The 20,032-nt window shown below is 40.8% G+C and overlaps 2 protein-coding genes, 2 non-coding genes and 1 pseudogene across 5 annotated transcripts in view; 1 reads left to right on the plus strand and 4 right to left on the minus strand.

Annotated features, from left to right (window-relative positions):
* Positions 1-4,523, plus strand: part of DIPK1A (divergent protein kinase domain 1A) — a 125,033-nt gene extending 120,510 nt beyond the window's left edge. Inside the window, exon 5 of the mRNA XM_033196662.1 lies at positions 2,503-4,523. Coding sequence (XP_033052553.1) covers positions 2,503-3,315 — 813 coding nt within the window. The 3' untranslated portion in view covers positions 3,316-4,523. The remainder of the gene's footprint in view (positions 1-2,502) is intronic.
* LOC117077059 lies at positions 811-935 on the minus strand (annotated as a pseudogene).
* A 233-nt stretch (positions 4,524-4,756) lies between the features above and the next one.
* Positions 4,757-15,556, minus strand: RPL5 (ribosomal protein L5). 2 transcript variants are annotated; one of them, XM_033196664.1, is made up of 8 exons: positions 15,412-15,556; positions 14,081-14,150; positions 13,877-13,992; positions 12,591-12,725; positions 10,213-10,415; positions 8,997-9,174; positions 6,034-6,119; positions 4,757-4,912 (listed from the first exon to the last, which is right to left on the minus strand). In XM_033196664.1, the coding sequence occupies exons 1-8, from the start codon at positions 15,412-15,414 to the stop codon at positions 4,813-4,815; spliced, it is 891 nt and encodes a 296-aa protein (XP_033052555.1). In that variant the 5' UTR covers positions 15,415-15,556; the 3' UTR covers positions 4,757-4,812. The 2 variants fall into 2 exon arrangements, with proteins under 2 accessions (XP_033052555.1, XP_033052554.1); XM_033196663.1 differs by having other exon boundaries at positions 6,034-6,122.
* Positions 5,815-5,945, minus strand: LOC117077032. Its single transcript, XR_004434624.1, has one exon. It is a non-coding gene; the product is annotated as a small nucleolar RNA SNORA66 (small nucleolar RNA).
* On the minus strand, positions 9,247-9,341 carry LOC117077021. Its single transcript, XR_004434616.1, has one exon. It is a non-coding gene; the product is annotated as a small nucleolar RNA SNORD21 (small nucleolar RNA).
* Positions 15,557-20,032: the final 4,476 nt, after the last annotated feature.

A 20,032-nucleotide genomic window follows, 5' to 3' on the forward strand; every position in this document is an offset into this window, starting at 1 on the left:
CACCACTGCACTCCAGCCTGGGCGACAAAGTAAGACTCTGTTTCAAAAAAAAAAAAGAAAAGAAATCTGTAATGGAGAATGTTTACTTTAACATTATTTATGATAGCTAAAAGTGTCCAGATATGAGGAGGGAGTTCATTAATCAGAGTGCTGTACAGTTTGACATGAAAATTAATTCAAAAAAGGTGAAATAAAATTAGTATACTCAGAATTGTGGTTATTAGAGGCTGGGAAGGGTACAGAGGAGAGGTTGGTTAACAGATTCAAAATTACAGCTAGATAGGCAGAGTAAGTTCTAGTGTTCTATAGCACCATAGGGTAAAGAGATTAATAATTTTTGTATATTTTCTTTTTTTTTTTTTTTTTTTTTTTGAGACGGAGTCTCGCTCTGTCGCCCAGGCTGGAGTGCAGTGGCTGGATCTCAGCTCACTGCAAGCTCCGCCTCCTGGGTTTACGCCATTCTCTCGCCTTAGCCTCCCGAGTAGCTGGGACTACAGGCGCCCGCCATCTCGCCCGGCTAATTTTTTGTATATTTTAGTAGAGACGGGGTTTCACCGTGTTAGCCAGGATGGTCTCGATCTCCTGACCTCGTGATCCGCCCGTCTCGGCCTCCCAAAGTGCTGGGATTACAGGCTTGAGCCACCGCGCCCGGCCAATAATTTTTGTATATTTTCAAAAAACTAAAAGGATTGTGAATGTTCACAACACAATGATAAATGTTTGAGACATAAATATGCTAATTACCTTGATTTGATCATTACACATTATATGTGTGTATTGAAATATCACTCTGTATCCCATGAATTTTTTTTCTGTGTTCCCATGCACAATACAGATTTAAGGCACAGGGCCTAGGCTGAGGTGCACATGGGAGTTTACCTCCTTATTCTGTACAGTCAGTGGAAGAACCCAGCTTGGGATAGCACCAGGAGGCCTGGGTTTTTTTTTGTTTTGTTTTGTTTTCTGCCTTTTTTTAAGACAGTTTTTTGTTTGTTTTGGTTTGGTTTTTGTTTTGTTTTTTTGGCAAGGTCTTGCTCTCGTGCCCAAGCTGGAGTGTGCAAGTGGCATGATCTTGGCTCATTGCAGCCTCAGCCTCCAGGGTTTAAGCCATCCTCCTGCCTCAGCCCCCCAAGTAGCTGGGATCACAGGCGGTGCACCACTACACCTGGCTAAGGTTTTTTTTTTTTCAGATGGAGCCTCGCTCTGTTGCCCAGGCTGGAGTGCAATGGCATGGTCTCGGCTCACTGCAACCTTGCCTCCCAGATTCAAGCAATTCTCCTGCTTCAGCCTCCCAAGCAGCTGGGATTACAGGCACCCACCACCACACTCGGCTAATTTTTGTATTTTTAGTAGAGATGGGATTTCACTCCCATTTTTAGTAGAGATGGGATTTTGGCGAGGCTGGTCTCGAATTCTGACCTTGTGGTGATCCACCTGCCTCAGCCTCCCAAAGTGCTGGGATTACAGGCATGAGTCACTGCACCCAGCATTTTTTTTTTTTTTAAGCAGACAGGGTTTCACCATGTTGCCCTGGCTGGTCTAGAACTCCTGAGCTCAAGCTATCTGCCCACCTTGGCTTCCCAAAGTGCTGGAATTACAGGCTTGAGCAATTGCACCCATCAGTACCCCATAAATTTATAGTTATTACATATCACTAAAACTAATGGGAAAAAAAGCATAGCAGTTCCTCCCATGCAAAAAAAAATAGTACTCTGCAAATTTTTTTTTAATTTAGAGAACTACTAATATAAAGATTAAATAGAAATATAAGAAAGTTTTGGGAAAAAAATTTATTTTCATTGCTCTTTTATTTTCACTCAAATTTTTTATTTGGTCATTTTACATGAATTTCAGACTATTTTATCCCAGAGAAACAGGGAAATACTTTTTAACCTTCATTATTATACTACTACTACTTGAACAAAATAATTATTAATGTGATAAAGACAAAATAGGATAAAATAATTAGGCCAGGCATGGTGGCTCATGCCTGTAATCCCAGCACTTTGGGAGGCTGAGGTAGGAGGATCACCTGAGCCCAGGAGTTTGAGACCAGCCTGCACAACATAGCGAGACCCCCATCTCTAAACAAAAGAGAAAATGATTTTTAGTTGACCCTTATTATAACTTTGATGTAAGTACATTACAGTACAATTTTTCAAGTCCACATATGAGGGGGTGACTTTTTAATGTATGAATGAGGAATAATTACTTTGTTGGTTAACTATCTAAAGGGCCTGAAGGGGACAGGGGAGTTAGAGTGGCCATTTCCTAAGAAACAGACAAGTATTTTACAGTGGGTTTTACTGCAGTTACATAAAGCATGGTTCTAGTTCACTTAGGAAGCATCATAAATATTTGGAGATATAATACATTAAGTTCTTTTATGGAAATTCAGTACCATTATTTTTAGCATGGTTAATAGTGCCCATAAAGGAACTCAGTATGTTGCATGGGAGGTATTTTTCATTCCTTCTGTGTAATTAGCCAAATTTTTGACAGGCAAAATTGGGTGACCAAGGAAACCTCTCTGAACTGGTTAATCTCATCTTGACGGTGGCTGATGGAGACAAAGATGGCCAGGTTTCCTTGGGAGAAGCAAAATCAGCATGGGCACTTCTTCAACTGAATGAATTTCTTCTCATGGTGATACTTCAAGATAAAGAACATACCCCTAAATTAATGGGATTCTGTGGTGACCTGTATGTGATGGAAAGTGTTGAATATACCTCTCTTTATGGAATAAGCCTCCCTTGGGTCATTGAACTTTTTATTCCATCTGGATTCAGAAGAAGCATGGATCAGCTGTTCACACCATCATGGCCAAGAAAGGCAAAAATAGCCATAGGACTTCTAGAATTTGTGGAAGATGTTTTCCACGGCCCCTATGGAAATTTCCTTATGTGCGATACTAGTGCCAAAAACCTAGGATATAATGATAAGTATGATTTGAAAATGGTGGATATGAGAAAAATTGTGCCAGAGACAAACCTGAAAGAACTTATTAAGGATCGTCACTGTGAGTCTGATTTGGACTGTGTCTATGGCACAGATTGTAGAACTAGCTGTGATCAGAGTACAATGAAGTGTACTTCAGAAGTGATACAACCAAACTTGGCAAAAGCCTGTCAGTTACTGAAAGACTACCTACTGCGTGGTGCTCCAAGTGAAATTCGTGAAGAATTAGAAAAGCAGCTTTATTCTTGTATTGCTCTCAAAGTCACAGCAAATCAAATGGAAATGGAACATTCTTTGATACTAAATAACCTAAAAACATTATTGTGGAAGAAAATTTCCTACACTAATGACTCTTAGTTCATTTGGACATAGTTACAATTTTAAGAAACTTGCCACTTTTAAAGAACAATTTTGAGCATTAAAAAAATGGCTTCAGATTCCTGCCAGTTACACAAAACTCCTTCCCCCAGGCCTGAGAAGCCACCAGTATGTGATTACTGAAGTAATGGCAGGTGTAAGATCAACAGGTCCCCAAGATGTCATTCCTGCCCTTTTAGAAGCCCTGTTACATCTCCGAAGTATGTTCATTATGTAACTATTTTGACTGACTTTAAAAACCAATGCTGTGAAAAGCCTCATTCCATAAACATCAACAAGTGAGTCATCTGTAGATTTACCTTAGCCAAAATACCAATGCTGGAAACATTGTGTTTGCATTGAAGCTGCTGTTCAACAAGAAAATTTATAAATTTACTAATGTCTTAGCATGGTAAAGTTTGCACATTAACAGAAATTAAGACTGCAAAGCAGGTTAAACTTGCTCCTTTATAAACAGATGTTGGGTTAATAGCATGGTTTATACTATTAAAGACATACACCCATTTTTAACCTCATTCAGCCATCAGCTGTCATGTGTAGCTTCACAATGTTTCAAGTGGCTTACTTCAAGAAATCTTATACTTGACAATACACCAATTTTATTGACTGAAAATGGATGAACTTTCCTAAAGATTCAAAGGGCCCATCTTAGTATCACACAGCTGACTTGAGCCCTTCAAAACTGACATCTTAAGGCCCAATCAAGATTCATATATCCTGACATTGATCTTTGCGCAAGTGGGACTGTAAGTACAAGACTAAAATAAATTATAGCAGACTTTTTAGACTAACTTTCCATTTTCAAACAGTATATATCCTATGGGCCAAAGGGCTATTTCTTAAAGAGGCATGTAAATGTATTCATCTAATGTTTTTTTTCCCCCACGTAAACTTGATATTCAAGGTTTAATATTTGCTCCTTTCATATTTTCACACGTATACTCAGATTTGGCATGTACCTTTCAACATCTCCATAAAATTAAACACCTTTTGGAGAAAAGATCCAGTATTTTCTGCTCAAAGGTTTCACCTATTAAAGTGGGTATGTTAAAAATCTATGTAACCTCCACTGGACAGCTTTCTCTCAAAACTTTCCTTCAACGCCATGGATTAGCACCAGTTTTGTTTACTTTAAGGTACTTTTCCCATTAATCATCTGGTTATAATAAATGGATGGAAGAAATATTTCCCAGTGATGGCTGGTCTGTTGCTTGCCAGATTTTTAGGAAGAGCTGTTCATCATACAACATAAGGGATAATGACTCCTGTCAGGTAAAACAGAAGCCCAAGAAATAACAACTTTTCTTAAAAAGTTACACTTATTTTCTTGGAGGAAAAAACCTGTCAACTCCTTTGCTTTTATAAAATATTTCAGGATATTTCCTATAAGGTTCGTAAGAATAAGAGCTTAACACAGAAGTAGTTTCTGTCTGTACGTTTATTGCCTATATCTGAAAAATCATCATATTGTTTGGTTTAGCTCTCAGCAGCCCGCTCCTGAGCTCTGAGGAAGCTTGCCTTCTTTTGAGCTACCCGATCCTTCTTCTGAGCAAGAGACATTTTGGGACGGTTCCACCTACAAAAGATAAGAATATATATTTTTTAAACCATAACTGAAGAGAATAGAGAATAATTTAAAATTTTAATTTTAATAAAATTTATTTTAAGAGAATATTTAAGACTTTGCAATCAGAAGGAGGCTAAAAGTTCAAATACATTTACTTATGTATGATCTTAAGCTAACTTTCCCAAACCCCAACTTCTATAATGTCCTACTACCACAGGGTCAAAAGTCAAATAGAAGACATGTTAGATCCAGCAATCCCACTTCTAGGTATTTGCCCAAATGCTTTGAAATCAGTTTGTCCAAGAGAGTGGCACTCCCATGTTCACTGCAGCACTATATATTAATAACAACAGATAAATGGATAAAGGAAATGTGGTATACATATACATAATGGAATATTACTTAGTCTTTAAAAAAGATGGAAATTGTCATTTACAACATGAATGGAAGTGGAGAATATTGTGCTCACTGAAGTAAGCCAGGCACAAAAAGACAAATACTTCATATTCATATAGAATCTAAAACAATGTAACTCACAGAAGCAGAGAGAAGAATGGTGGTTACAGAGGTTGGTGGGTGCAAAGAATGGGCAGATAGTCAAGTATAAAACCTCCAACTGGAGGAATATGTTTTTTTTTTAGTTCTATTGCACAGCATGATGAATACAGAGTATTGTACGCTTCACAATTAAGAGAATAAATTTCAAATGTTCTCGCCACAAAGTGTTAAGTATTTGAGGTGAATGTTAAATACACTGATTACTACACATTGTATTTGTAGGCCATTACATCACTTTATGCTTACATGTTCATGAAGTATTACTTTCTATTCCATTTAAAGATCAAAACATGAAAGAGCAACAAAAAGCAACTTTTTTGTCAGCCAATAAAAAATGCAGTAACCAGTACTTAGACTGTACTAGGATAGAAAGCCACCTCAGTAGTGTCTGAGGCTAACACATTTCTATCACCACAGTTACTTTTGCAAACCTGGTTCCCTTCGCTTCTGCCACATCATGCAGAGCTAGTGATCGAGTTTGCACAATTACACCAAGTCTGCCCCACGTGGGAACCACTCCTAACCCGTTTTCTTGAAAAGACAAAAAAAAAAAAAAAAAAAAAAAGACGTACCTCTTCTTTTTAACTTCTTTCTTGGGCTTCTTTTCATAGACTGGATTCTCTCGTATAGCAGCATGAGCTTTCTTATACATCTCCTCCATCTGAAACAAAGGAAAGCAAACAGTACTTGGTTTCATTTCATATGCCCTACTATATTAATGCAACCATAACTTATTTTGTCCTTCTAAGTCAGATTCTCAAAAGGAACTAAACTAAATCAATGTTGGTAAACACTTTAACTCCTAACAAATTCCCAATTTTTGCCTCATGCAATGTGAATTATCGCTATTCATACAACTCCATCTTAAGAAAAAAAAATCAGGTCGGGTGTAGTGGTTCATGCCTGTAATCTCAAGCACTTTGGGAGTCTGAAGTGGGAGGATCACTTGAGCCCAGGAGTTTGAGACCAGCTAAGGCAACATAGTGAGACCTGTCTCCAGAAAAAAAACTAATTAGCCAAGTGGCAATTATTAATGGTGGCATGCACCTGTAGTCCCAGCTGCGGAACTACACTTGAGTCCAGGAAGTCAAGGCTGCAGTGGCACAAACACAGCTCACTGGACCCCAGCCTAGGTGACAGAATCAGACCTCATCTCTACCAAAAACTAAAAAAAAAAAAAGAAAAATTAGCAGGGCATGGTGATGCACACCTGTAACCCCAGCTACCTCGGGAGCCTGAGGTGGGAGGATTGCTTGAGCCCAGAAGTTTGAAGTTGCAATGAGCTATAATTGTGCCACTGCACCCCAACCTGGGCAACAGAACAGAACAAGATCCTGCCTCAAAAAAAATAAATAAAATAAGAAAAAGAAAAATTTGCATGTACTTCTGAGAAATTCAGCCACACTTCTTGAGTCACTCTAAATCAAATTTTTGTCGGCAGAAATACTGCGCTTCTCATTTAAAAATGCTGTCTGGCCTAGATTCTTTCATTCAAGAACAAGTGCCGAAAGTATCAGTTAAGATGATGAATGTATGTGACCAAGAGTCACAACACTGACATAGCTTAACTGAGACCAAGGACTGGATACAGGCCAACAAGCAAATTCATCTGTCATCCCACAATCCTTAGGCTTTTGTTTTCCATCTTTATTTCACAGGCCTTTTAAAGTAATTCCCAGCATTAAGTACCAAGGACATCTTCTGTCTTTCACTACTACCAATCCCTAGTATCTGGTGGTAATATAAGGCCTCCAGGACCAGAAAGACGTCAGAAATTTTCCTGAAAAGCCAACCGATCAGGTATGTTATTGGGCAATTTTTTGGTTTGTTTTTTGACACAAAGTCTTGCTGTTGCTCAGTCTGGAGTGCAGTAGCGCAATCCCAGCTCAGTGCAACCTCCACCTCCAGGATTCCAGCAATTCTTCTGCCTCAGCCTCCTGTGTCACTGGGATTACAGGAGTGAGCCACCATGCCCAGCTACTTTTTGTATTTTTAGCAGAGACAGGGCTTCACCATATTGACAAGGCTGGTCTCGAACTCCTGACCTCAGGTGATCTGCCTGCCTCGGCCTCCCAAGTCCAGGGATTACAGGAGTGAGCTACCATGCCCTGCCAGGGCAATTTTGTTCTAACACTCACTGGAAAAAAAAAAAAAGCTGCAACTCTCTGAATACCTAATAATTATAGCCCACTACAGACTATGTCACAGTAATCCAGGTCTCTAAAATTATTCATTCAATGTGGAGATGTGATTACTACATGTATTTGCAAAAGGTTATTAGTAAAGGAAAATAATGCAAAAATGCTCACTGCATTTGAAACCTCAACTACCTATACCCATTTTGAAAGTTAATTTCTCTACCTCTTCTAGCACTCTACTATAGCTGTTCACTAACAAATAACAAATCCATTTGATGACTTCATATATAGTCATTCAACAAATCTAAGCAACCCAGTTCCTTCCAAGACGTCAGACAAGTAGACATGTAGATAATGCCATGAATCAGGTAAAGACCACTTCCTGTTGGAGACACATCAGATGTCTGCATAGGATTTCAGCAGGCACACTGAAGGATAGAGGCCACTGTAGATAAAATTAATGAGCCAGCTAGAAAAATACATTAGCCAAAAAGTAGTCTAGCTGAAGGCAGGCATGTATACAGGAAAGCATTAGGAAGTAAACATCTGAAAGCACAAACTGTGAGTCTGAAAGTTCTGAGCAAGTATGACGTGACTACATCAAGATATAGGTTAGGAAGTAAATTTTGCAGGACTAACAGAATCATAATCTAAAAGTAAATGACCTCTTTACCAGGATGAAGTCGTTAAGTAACAAAGAAATCTAACGCAGTAAAAATTAACGTGCACCTACATTACTGATAAAAAACTACTCTTCTTTTCCTAACTCAGAACTCAAGCTATGTGATTATTCAGCCTTTACACTGTGTCCAAAGCACAGAAATAACAGAAAGTGATCATTTCCCAACTACAACTCTGCTTTTATCCAAAATAGAAGCTACTACACACTAACAAAAAAGAACTTGGGTCAGGCACAATGGCTCTCATCTGTAAGCCCAGCACTTTGGGAGTCGTTCTTGCATACATGACTCCCCTCATTTCTACAACATCATGCAGACCCGGTGATCAAATCTCTTTTCCTGTGTACATGTCTGAGATAATTGGAAAGCCCAGAATATAGCACACATATGCTACAAAGAGCTTCCCTCCCAGATGGTACCAAATAAGTGAAGTTTATTATCTAACACGTCCTATCAAACAAAGCAGATTACAAGAATGATTACAGGAATGATATCTACAAATATGTAACAACCAAAGCATAAAAGGTAGCCAAATCTTCAGATACTTGAAGTCTCCCACACTTCAGCATCTAAAAGATTACTAAAAGAATGTTGACACGTCTAGCTCAGTACTACCCTGAAACATACCTATATAACAATGTTACCTGCCCCCAAAACAAGTAATAAACCTATTTCTATAAATTAACCAATATAGACATTTTTAGGTAAATGTTTTACCATGTCTGGAGTTACACTGTTCTTTATGTATTGAGAGAACTGTTTCTTGTAAGCATCTTCATCTTCTTCCATTAAGTAGCGCATGTAATCTGCAACATTCTGACCCATGATGTGCTTCCGGTGTACTTCTGCATTAAATTCCTTGCTTTCAGAATCATAACCAGGGAATCGTTTGGTACTAAAATAAAGTTATTCATATTTTAGTCTAGACTCACTTAACTTAGTTTACTAGTAAGAATTTACTTCAGTAGCTGCCATCAGTCCCGTCTTGAAACAGTTATCGCATCATATGCAACCAAAGGACCAACTACTGACTGCTCAGTTAGTGGGATATCATCATTTAGCAGCTCATCTCTGAATTCCTGGACAGAAAAGAAATTCATGCTACAAACACCTTTAAAAGCCATTACCAAGGCTTTCTACCACTGCAAAATTAGTTATCCAGCACATTAGCACAGGAAGAAAGTTTCAAAACTTATACTCTAAATCCTTTCATTTTCAGTGGGTACATGGGAATAAGTGATTTGTCCAAGATCACAGTTAATGAAGTTGTCAAGTGAGAATGCTCTTGGTGTACTTGCAACTAACTCCCCCCACCTACCTCCACATCATAAAAGCAAAATTTCAGTTAGGTTGTATTTTAGGCTTACCAAAAATTACTATTTCTTGGTTAAATCACCAAATACTAAAATATTCCTAAGAAGTTAATAAATCAAGATGCATAGACTCAACAATAAAAAATACAAATTAACCTACTTAACTTCCCAAAATGGCCTACAATCTTATTCCTAGTTGCAGGTTTAGAAATCTCTCATAAGCCTTTTCCTCAAACTCTTTATAAAATTCTAGGATCCACCTTTTTGCATAATTCAGCAAATCATTTTTATTCTGATTGAAAAAAGAAAGTACATGGAGAAAGAGGATGGAGTTGCTCATTGCTAATAAAAATTAAGTCATATGCAAAAGGTAGTGGTTTCAATCCCATCTCTTTAACTGGCCCGAAAAACTTGGACAAATAACTCTGAGCCTCTGACTCTTAATTTATAAAATGGGCTATAATTCCTTCCTGCCCTACCAGGTTTCTCCTGCATGGTACCTAGGCATACAGGAGGCATTCAATGATAGCTATTTTAATTCAGTTATCTCCACAACCCAACTAGTTAAAAACAGGGAAGTACCAGAATCCAGGCACCAAGATCTTAAATAGTATTCTTACCTGTGAGGGATAGACAAGCCTCCATCCACAGCTCCCTTCAGGGCGCCAAAAACTTTATTGCCAGTGGTCGTTCTGGCAAGGCCTGCATCCAAATAGCAGGTAAAGGCACCTGGCTGACCATCAATGCTTTCCACATTGTATTCATCGCCAGTCACCTCCACTTGGCCTTCATAGATCTTGTCCATGCCAAACCTATTGAGAAGCTATTAAAGAAACCAATGTAAATGCTGGTTTGAATTATTCAAGCTGTTCTAAAATTAAAATAGCTTATGTCATAACCATAAGGACCACTGACATCTGGAAAAGAAAATTTCCTTCCACACCCACCCCTTTCACCAGATCCCCTTGGTCATGAATTTTTAAATGCTATAAAAAAAAAAAACTCAAAACATTCAATTTCACCTGAAACAATTTTGTTTTATGACCTCTGCATCTTTGCTACATGTCCACACTTGACTTATGCAGCAATCAATGAAAATGTATAAATTTGATTCTTACACTTACTCAGGGAGGTTATCTCCACATCCAGTATATTTGTTTAGAATAATTCATCAACTAAATATTTTGATGCCATAACATGTAGTTTAACTTAATCTGGAGTAAAATTTTAAGGGTAGAATCCTGGACAAAAGGAGCATCTTTCGTGGCTCTATTCTCCAACTACATTATGTTACCCTGAGCCATTCCTCTGATGGTACACAGTCACCTAGGTACAGTTCCACAAGTAGTGCCTTTAAACCAAATCATTCAAACGTTGTTTATAACCAATGATGTGAGTTGTGTCATCAACCTTGATGCACATGCTTAACAATTCCATTGCAAAACCAGGTCAAAAACTGAGATAATAAAAATAAGACAAAATCCCATCTTCATCTGCTAGCAAAAGAGCATATACAGCAAATACTGTCAAGCAGATGGAAAAATGTTTAGAACAAAAATGAATCTTCCCATCAATGACCACTCTCCAAAACACTAAGATTCTCTTTTTTTTTTTTTTCTGAGACGGAGTTTCGCTCTTGTTGCCCAGGCTGGAGTGCAATGGCGTGATCTCAGCTCACTGCAACCTTTGCCTTCTGGGTTCAAGTGATTCTCCTGCCTCAGCCTCCCAAGTAGTTGGGACTACCAGCACACACACCATCATGCCCAGCTATTTTTTTTTTTTCTATTTTTTTTTTTTTTAGTAGAGACAGGGCTTCACCATGCTGGCCAGGCTAGTCAAACTCCTAACCTCAAGTGACCCACCGTTCTCGGCCTCCCAAAGTGCTGGGATTATAGGCTTGAGCCACCATGCCCAGCCAAGATTCTCCAGTTTTAATGTGCATATAAATCACTTGGTACATACTATCAACATACAGATTCCAGAGGGTCTAGAGTGGCGTTCCCACGAGTCTGCATTTTTAATGTTTGCCAACATCCAGAATGTATACCTAAGTAGCAAGGGTCTTCATTGTCCAATTAAGTAGTCACTAGCTACAAGTAGATTTTCTTTTTTTTTTTTTTGAGACGGAGTCTCGCTCTGTTGCCCAGGCTGCAGTGGCCAGATCTCAGCTCACTGCAAGCTCCGCCTCCCGGGTTCCCGCTATTCTCCTGCCTCAGCCTCCTGAGTAGCTGGGACTACAGGCGCCCACCACCATGCCGGGCTAGGGCTAGTTTTTTGTATTTTTTTAGTAGAGATGGGGTTTCACAGTGTTAGCCAGGATGGCCTCCATCTCCTGACCTCGTGATCCGCCCATCTCGGCCTCCCAAAGTGCTGGGATTACAGGCTTGAGCCACCGCGCCCAGCCAAGTAGATTTTCAAATAAAAGTTTACATATGCGCCGGGCGCGGTGGCTCAAGCCTGTAATCCCAGCACTTTGGGAGGCCGAGACGGGCGGATCACGAGGTCAGGAGATCGAGACCATCCTGGCTAACATGGTGAAACCCCGTCTCTACTAAAAATACAAAAAACTAGCCGGGCGACGTGGCGGGCGCCTGTAGTCCCAGCTACTCGGGAGGCTGAGGCAGGAGAATGGCGTGAACCCGGGAGGCGGAGCTTGCAGTGAGCCGAGATCCGGCCACTGCACTCCAGCCTGGGCGGCAGAGCGAGACTCCGTCTCAAAAAAAAAAAAAAAAAAAAAAAAAAAAAAAAAAAAAGTTTACATATGCCATAGGTTGCTAGTGGCAAAACCACTGGACAGCAAATTACAGATTTGTGTCATTGCAGAAAAGTTTATTGGAAAGAGCTGACCTAGATAGATCCATAAACAGGGCAGAAAACTGGAAGCAGGCACTCTCCTGAAGCACAACTGAAGCTATCTTATCCATTTACAAACATCTTACAGAAAACACTCCAAGCAATGAGCTGCAAACTACATCAATTAAAGTCATCTTGTACATACCCTGCGGGCCAGCAGCAGGCCAGTACAATATGCTGCAGCATAATTTGTCAGGCCAACCTTCACACCATATTTTGGCAGTTCGTGTGCATATGCTGCGCAGACTATCATATCCCCCTCTATACGGGCATAAGCAATCTATAGTAAGAGAAAAACGAGGTTAGTAATCTGTTGCTTTCACTGTCTCATTACATCTTAATGATTTCTTTTCAAAGGAATAAAAAAAAAAACATTGATGGACATAGATGTGCATCACTTAAAATGCTTAAGACTCTTAGCTGGGTTACCAGTAAATTAGAGGTACTTAAAAAGTCAAAGAGGAATATCCAAATATTTCAATCATCTTTTGAACTAAACATAACTAAATTCAGCAAAGTCTCAGGAACCTAATGTTTAGTTATCTGAACTTGGGTACGCAGGAAGACAATGCCTTCACAATCAACAAATTATTTGACCAGAACACAAGTGTGCCTACCTGCTACAAAATATCAATAAATCTTAACTCTCAGAATTTCTCCTAGTTGTAAAAGCCCAGGATTCTAGCTTTCAGAGTCCAGTGAGAGTGCTCTTGGTACAAGAGCAAACTGATACTTCCTAAAGGTCTTTCATGTGGGAGCCACCTTTGTATATTTTATTAAAACCTATTTCAAAGAATAAGCAGAACAAGCTTAAAGCCCTGTTTAACTCGCAACTACCTCTTCAGTGGTTAAGTGGCATACAAGGCCATATAGGAAAAATAAGGACAAACCCTATCCTTCTACTGGAATTGGGATGGGCAAGAACTTCTTACTTGCTTCTGATCTTCCCATCCCACACACATAAAATAACCACAGTCTCTTGCTTTGTAGCCTAGGTTGGAGGGCAGTGGTGTGATCTCACTTCACTGCAGCCTCAACCTTGGGGCTCAAACAACCCTTCCACTGAGTAGCTGGGACTACAGGCGCGCCCCACCATGCCCAGCTAATTTTCTTACATTTTTTGTGAAGACAAACTCTCACTATATTGCCCAGGCTGGTCTCAAACTCCTGGGCTCAAGCAATCTTCCCAAAGTGCTGGGATTACAGGCATGAGCCACCGCGCCCAACCAAGAGCATTTTTTAAAGTACCAATTTCCCAGGCTCCAATTATAGACTTACTAAAAGGAAAAGAAATTATTCACTAAATGCTTTTGGAGGTGCTAGACAGCCCTTCTAACACACACACCATGTGCTTTGCTTCCCAAGCACAATTTCTCTAGCAGTTAAAAAAAAAAAAAAAAGGGGGGGGGGAATGTCTAGAATATAACTTACCTGACAAATGATATCTCTGTTTGTTACACGAACTATCATCCTGTATTTGGGTGTGTTGTATTTATTTTTATCCTGTATCACCAAGCGTTTCCGAGCATAGTAATCAGTTTTACCCTCTGAGAAAGAAAAAAGTAATTTTAGAAAAGATACTCCACTGCATCTGCAAAGCAGATTAATATTGTAAACACAAAAAGGTGACAGTACCTCGTCGTCTTCTAAATTTCACTTGGTATCTCTTAAAGTAGGCCTTATTCTTAACAACTTTAACAAACCCCTTAAAGAAAAAAGAATGTTATTAAAACTTTGATAATGTCTTAGCCTATGATACTTTTGACATGAATTAACCATGCAACAAAGTAACACTTGAACTTCAAGAGCAAAAACAAACTGTCACTTGCAGAATCCCATGTTTCACAAGCAACTGGGGTCAAGAATGTTTTTCCTCTACTTTCCATGTCACAGACTGATAGTTTTATAAAACACAATAAAAACGAATCATTAGAGAAATATGGAATAAAAGAAACATACAAAATGCAGATCCCAATTTATTACATTTAAAGGCATAAAATTGTTACATTGCTTTCAAAAGGTTTTAAACGCTCTCAATTTCCGTACTTGTTTCTTCGAGGACCAGCACCAGCAACTGTGCCAAACTTTTGCGAAGCACTGCTCTAGACAGCAGTCAGTGGCGCCAAACGTCAGTCTGTTCGAAACACGCTATGTCCCACTTCCAAAATCTAGCCTCAAATAACTACTACATACCTCTCTCGCTTCCCACGTATGTTTTTCAAAAGCCTAAATTACCTGCCACAAAGCTTAACTGGGTAAGAGCACATTCAGCAATAATTCCCCACTAAAACAGCGCTGTTCCCCATCAGCTAAAGGAACATTTCATCCCACTCTTGGGGCCCTACCCCAATAATTAATAACTCGTCCGGCGACGAACTCTAGAGGAAGAGGCAAGAGGCACGTATTCCACGTTAAAGGAGTTTCCGGGGCCCAGGGACACCATCGCCTCCAAGCTCCACTGACAATTTTGGCTTTAAAGCCACTTGCTTGGCCCACCAGCACAAGCTTCCTAAAAGACTCGCCGGCTCCGACATTCTCCCGGAAAAGCCACGAAGTACTCGGTACTCGGAGCTCGAGCGGGGCCGAGGACCTGCAGCCCCCCTCCATTCCGGCGTTCTCCAGCTAGGCTGAGGCCGACTGCTTGCGACCTCTCACGCCCGGCCGCTTACCAGCGCCCCCTCACACTAGACGGCAGTATCCCCACTCAGGCTGTCTAAACTCACCCTTCTCCCCAATCCGCAGTCCAAGTTCTCGCTACCCTTCTTCGCCAACCCCTCCCCCCAAGTTCGCGCACCGGGCGGCAGCCATTTAAGGCCACGCTGGGAGCTGCACCTCGACCTAGTCAGAGCCAGCAATCTAACGCCATCCGGCCCCTGCGACGCGCGACACGAGCCCTAGGCTGGCGTACGGGCAAGAAAAGGGAACCTCCGGGTATCTAGAACCCCGAGACTGAGGCATCCACTCACCATCCTGCGGAACAGAGACCCGCGTCCGCGGCTCGACAGAGACCTGCAGGCCCAGCGGCGCTAGGGGGTGGGGGGGGAAAGGGCCACAGCCCTCGCGCAGGCGCAGTATGTAGCGCGGACAGTCACGCCAGTGACGTGTGGAAGAGAGAAGGCGTCGGCCACAAAGCGTTTTACGTTCCGCCCCCTGCTGGCAGGAGGGTGAATGCCTGCACAAGCTCTCAAGGTTCCAACGCTCGGGGTATCTCATAGGATCCGTGCGATGAGGAGGAGCAGGGAGGATTAGTGGAGCCTTTCGCTTTCTTTGCTACAGCGTTTTTGTTTTGTTTTGTTTTGTTCATAACAAACATATTTTGCTTTTCTAAGCAGGAAAAAAAAAAATTAAATAGGGCAAGTTTGCTTGGGAGCCCTCTTGCCTTCTCTGGGCTACTCATCCTGGTCCAAGAGTAAACTCATCCTGGCCCACCCTCCCATCTCACCCCCAGGAAGCTTTCCCTGAGATCCCCAAGCCTGGGATAGGGGCCACTCCTCTGCCTTCCTACAGCAGCTTTCTACTGGCTTCAGCCCACCACAGACTGTCAACTTTCCGAGGGTGGGCCCTGATGTCCACCTCTGACTCTCCAGCACCTAGCAGGGTATCAGCTGCTTACCATCAGAGCTGGAAGAAGGGACGGCCAACCAGGATGACAGGGTTAAGTGACTCCAAAACACTGACACTAGAATAAATCAGAATTAGGGTGCCAATTACCTCTGATTCCAACTTGTAATTGTTATATAATAGGAAAAATAAACAGAGTCCACTATGGCCGATGTCAACAGAGCTCTAGAGGAGAAAACTTAAAACACTTCTCACAGGAATTGATTCTATTTTTGCAGGGCCACCTTTGAAAGTGTGAAGAAAGACGTATTCAATTCGTATTTATAGAAAATATTTAAAAACCTTCATTTTGGTGGATTATCAAGTTATTAGCCTACCAAAAGTGCTCCATGTCTTGGTCAGGCCTTGCTTACATTGGAGGCAAAAGCATCAGGAAGGAAAGTCTGCCTGGATACAGGCCCGCTCCTAACTTTTGCATGTTTTAGGGCAAGGGTTCATGGGAAGACCCACATACCATTCATCTGAATATTTAGAAGTCATGGGCCAGGCACGGTAGCTCAGGCCAGGTGCGGTGGCTTACGCCTGTAATCCCAGCATTTGTGAGGCTGAGGCAGATGGATCACGAGGTCAAGCAATCGAGATCATCCTGGACAACATGGTAAAACCCCATCTCTGCTAAAAATACAAAAACTAGCCGGGCATGGTGACACGCACCTGTAGTACCAGCTACTCAGGAGGCTGAGACAGGAGAATCACTTGAACCCAGGAGGCAGAGGTTGCAGTGAGCCGAGATCGTGCCACTGCACTCCAGCCTGGCGACAGAGTGAGACTCCATCTCAAAAAAAAAAAAAAAAAAAAAAGAAGTCATGAAGCAGGCTTGACGTAGTGGGTCAGGCCTGTAATCCCAGCACTTTGGGAGGCCAAGGCGGGAGGATCACTTAAACCCAGGAGTTGGAGACTGGCCTGGGAAACATAGTGAGACCCTGTCTCTATAAAAAATAAAATCCTAAAAAAGAAGTTATGAAACAAATAACATGTTAAATTAAATATACTTTATCATCCTTATCCCTCTCCTTTTTACCTTATAAATCCATAAAAAGAAAATTAAAAATATGTATACCTGTTCCCCTTGGTCACAGTCAGGGGTCTGTGGCTAGCTTGGCTTGCTCAGCCAGTGCAGTTGGTGACACCAGGAGCCGGGGGTACTTGTCCAGCATCCTCAGACAACAGCACCTTATTCAAGTGGTAAAAGTTAAAAATCACCAACAGTGGGATGAATTAACATTATAGGTTCACACCTGTAATCCCAACATTTTGGGAGGCTGAGCCAGGAGGATCGCTTCAGCCCAGGAGTTCGAGACCAGCCTGGGCATATAAGAAGACCCCTATCTCTAGGGAAAGAAAAAAGGAAAGAAAAAATAAATTAACATGATATGCCTCCTGATGCACTGAGAAGAACACAAAAGCATTTCCTACCAAATTTACATATCTAATCTAAAATAGTTATCTAATATGTACCAACCAATTCTAATCATGATGAAACTACACGTAAACCCAGATTTAGATAATTCTACAAAGTAACTGGCCTGTACTCTTCAAAAATGACAAGATCATGAGAGATAAGGAAAGCCTAAACAATATTCCAGACTGAAAGAGGCCAAAGTGACATGATAACTGTCTGCAATGTGTGTTTCCATATTGCATCCTGGACAAGACAGGAAAAAGGGAAATAAGAAGGCTTTGTATTTCTTTTGTTCAAAGGACATTGTCAGAACAATCAGTGAAATTTTACTGAAGTCTGGATTAGGTGATAGTAATTAATCAATGTTAAATTCTTCTTCTTATTTTTTTTTTTTGAGATGGAGTTTTGCTCTTGTTGCCCAAGCTGGAGTGCAATGGCACAATCTCGGCTCACCACAACCTCTGCCTCCTGGGTTCAAGCAGTTCTCCTGCCTCAGCCTCCCAAGCAGTTAGGATTACAGGCATGTGCCACTACGCCTGGCTAATTTTGTATTTTTAGTAGACACAGGGTTTCTCTATGTTGATCAGGCTGGTCTCGAACTCCTGACCTCAGATGATCCACCCCCCCTTGGCCTCCCACAGTGCTGGGATTACAGGCGTGAGGCACCAAGCCTGGCTAAATTCTGATTTTCATAGGTAGACTGGTTATGAATGAGAGTTCTTTTTTTTTTTTTTAAGGTAATACACCCTGAACTATTTTGGAGTAGTGGGCATTATTTCTGCAACTTAGTCTCAGTAAATGGCTTACAAAAAAATTACATGTGTGTATATACATATACATATATGTGCATGTAAAGAGAGAGAGATTAAGGCAAAAATGTGTTAAAATGGTGACAGTGGGGAACTTGGGAGAAGGGTATATGGAAATTATTTGTACCGTTCTTAACCCAAACAGTGGTTTTGAAATTATTTCAAAATAAAAAATAAAACATTGGCTGGGCAACATGGCTCACCCCTGTAATCCCAGGACTTTGGGATGCCTAAGTAGGTGGATCGCTTGAGGTCAGGAGTTTGAGACCAGCATGGGCAACATGATGACTCCTCATCTCTACAAAAAATACAAAAATTTTAGCTGGGCATGGTGGTACGTGCCTGTGGTCCCAGCTACTTGGGAGGCTGAAGTGGGAGGATCACATGAACCCAGGAGGCAGAGATTACAGTGAGTCATGATCTCGCCACTGCATTCCAGCCTGGGTGATACAGCAAGACCCTGTCTTGTAAAATCAAAAAACAAAACCCCTGCTGCTAGAATGGGAGCTATTTCTTATTTATTATTCCTCCTAGAATATAGCTTTTATTATTTGAAATGAAAGTGAACTCAGATTTGGCCAGGCACAGTGGCTCCCGCCTGTAATCCCAGCACTTTGGGAGGCCCAGGCGGGCAGATCACAAGGTCACAAGTTCGAGACCAGCCTGGCCAATATGGTGAAACCCCATCTCTACTGAAAATACAAAAATTAGCTGAGCGTGGTGGTGGGCGCCTGTAGTCCCAGCTACTCGGGAGGCTGAGGTAAGAGAATCTCCGTGGGGCGCGGAGGTTGCAATAAGCTGAGATCGCGACACTGCACTCCAGCCTGGGTGGCAGAGCGACACTCCATCTCAAAAAAAAAGAGTGAACTCATATCTTCATGAGTTCAAAAAGACAAAACATATCTTCATCAAATATGTCAACCATACATTACAAATAGAAAATAAATCAGCAGCTCTTTCTGCTCTCCACCATGTGAGGACACAAGAAGGAGTCAGCAGTCTGCAGCCTGGAAGAGGCCCTCACCAGAACTGAACCATGCAGGCGCCCTGATCTCAGACTTCCGGCCTCCTGGAACTGTGAGAAATAAAGTTCTGTTGTTTATAAGTTAAAAAAAAAAATCAGCAATTTTTAGTTCTGGCACTGATGATTTATTTGATGATTAAACACAAATATGTGAAAAGGTTTCTAAGATATTAACTATATAGCATGATTTTGAGGTGCCTGCTTATTGCTCTGATTAGCTGGTTATGTATTGAAACAAGCAACTTTCATGATTACGATCAAAGAACATCTTAATACAAAATTTCAGCTGGGGGAATAAGTTCAAGAGATCCATTGTACAATATGATGACCATAGTTAATAACAATGTATTATATTCTTGAAAATTGCTAAGAAAGATTTTAAGTGTTAAAATCTTAACACTTAATAGATTTTAAATGTTCTCATCAAAAAAAAAATATATGTGAGGTAATGCATATATTAATTAGCTCTATTTAGCCATACCACACTTATATATATTTCACATGTTGTACACAATAAATGTATCTGATATTTACTTGTCAATCATGATATTTTTAAAATATCATGTTATTTACAAAACTTTTTTTGTAATTGGTTTTTGCTTTACATGAGAGTGTATAGGGCCAACTACTTTACAGTTGAATCTTCTTTATAGATATTAATCCAGTGGAAAAAATTTGAAACGTTTCCTGACACAGGGTCTTGCTCTGTTGCCCAGGCTGGAGTGCAGTGG

The sequence above is a fragment of the Trachypithecus francoisi genome, unplaced genomic scaffold (assembly GCF_009764315.1).
Source record: "Trachypithecus francoisi isolate TF-2019V2 unplaced genomic scaffold, Tfra_2.0 Lachesis_group5, whole genome shotgun sequence".
Classification (NCBI taxonomy): domain Eukaryota; kingdom Metazoa; phylum Chordata; class Mammalia; order Primates; family Cercopithecidae; genus Trachypithecus; species Trachypithecus francoisi.

Coding starts and splice junctions, on each gene's coding strand:
- RPL5 (XM_033196663.1), bottom strand. Junction 10,416..12,590: donor GCCTGCTGCTGGCCCGCAGG/GTATGTACAAGA, acceptor TTTCTTTAATAG/CTTCTCAATAGGTTTGGCAT. Junction 4,913..6,033: donor AAAGAAGTTAAAAAGAAGAG/GTACGTCTTTTT, acceptor TATCTTTTGTAG/GTGGAACCGTCCCAAAATGT.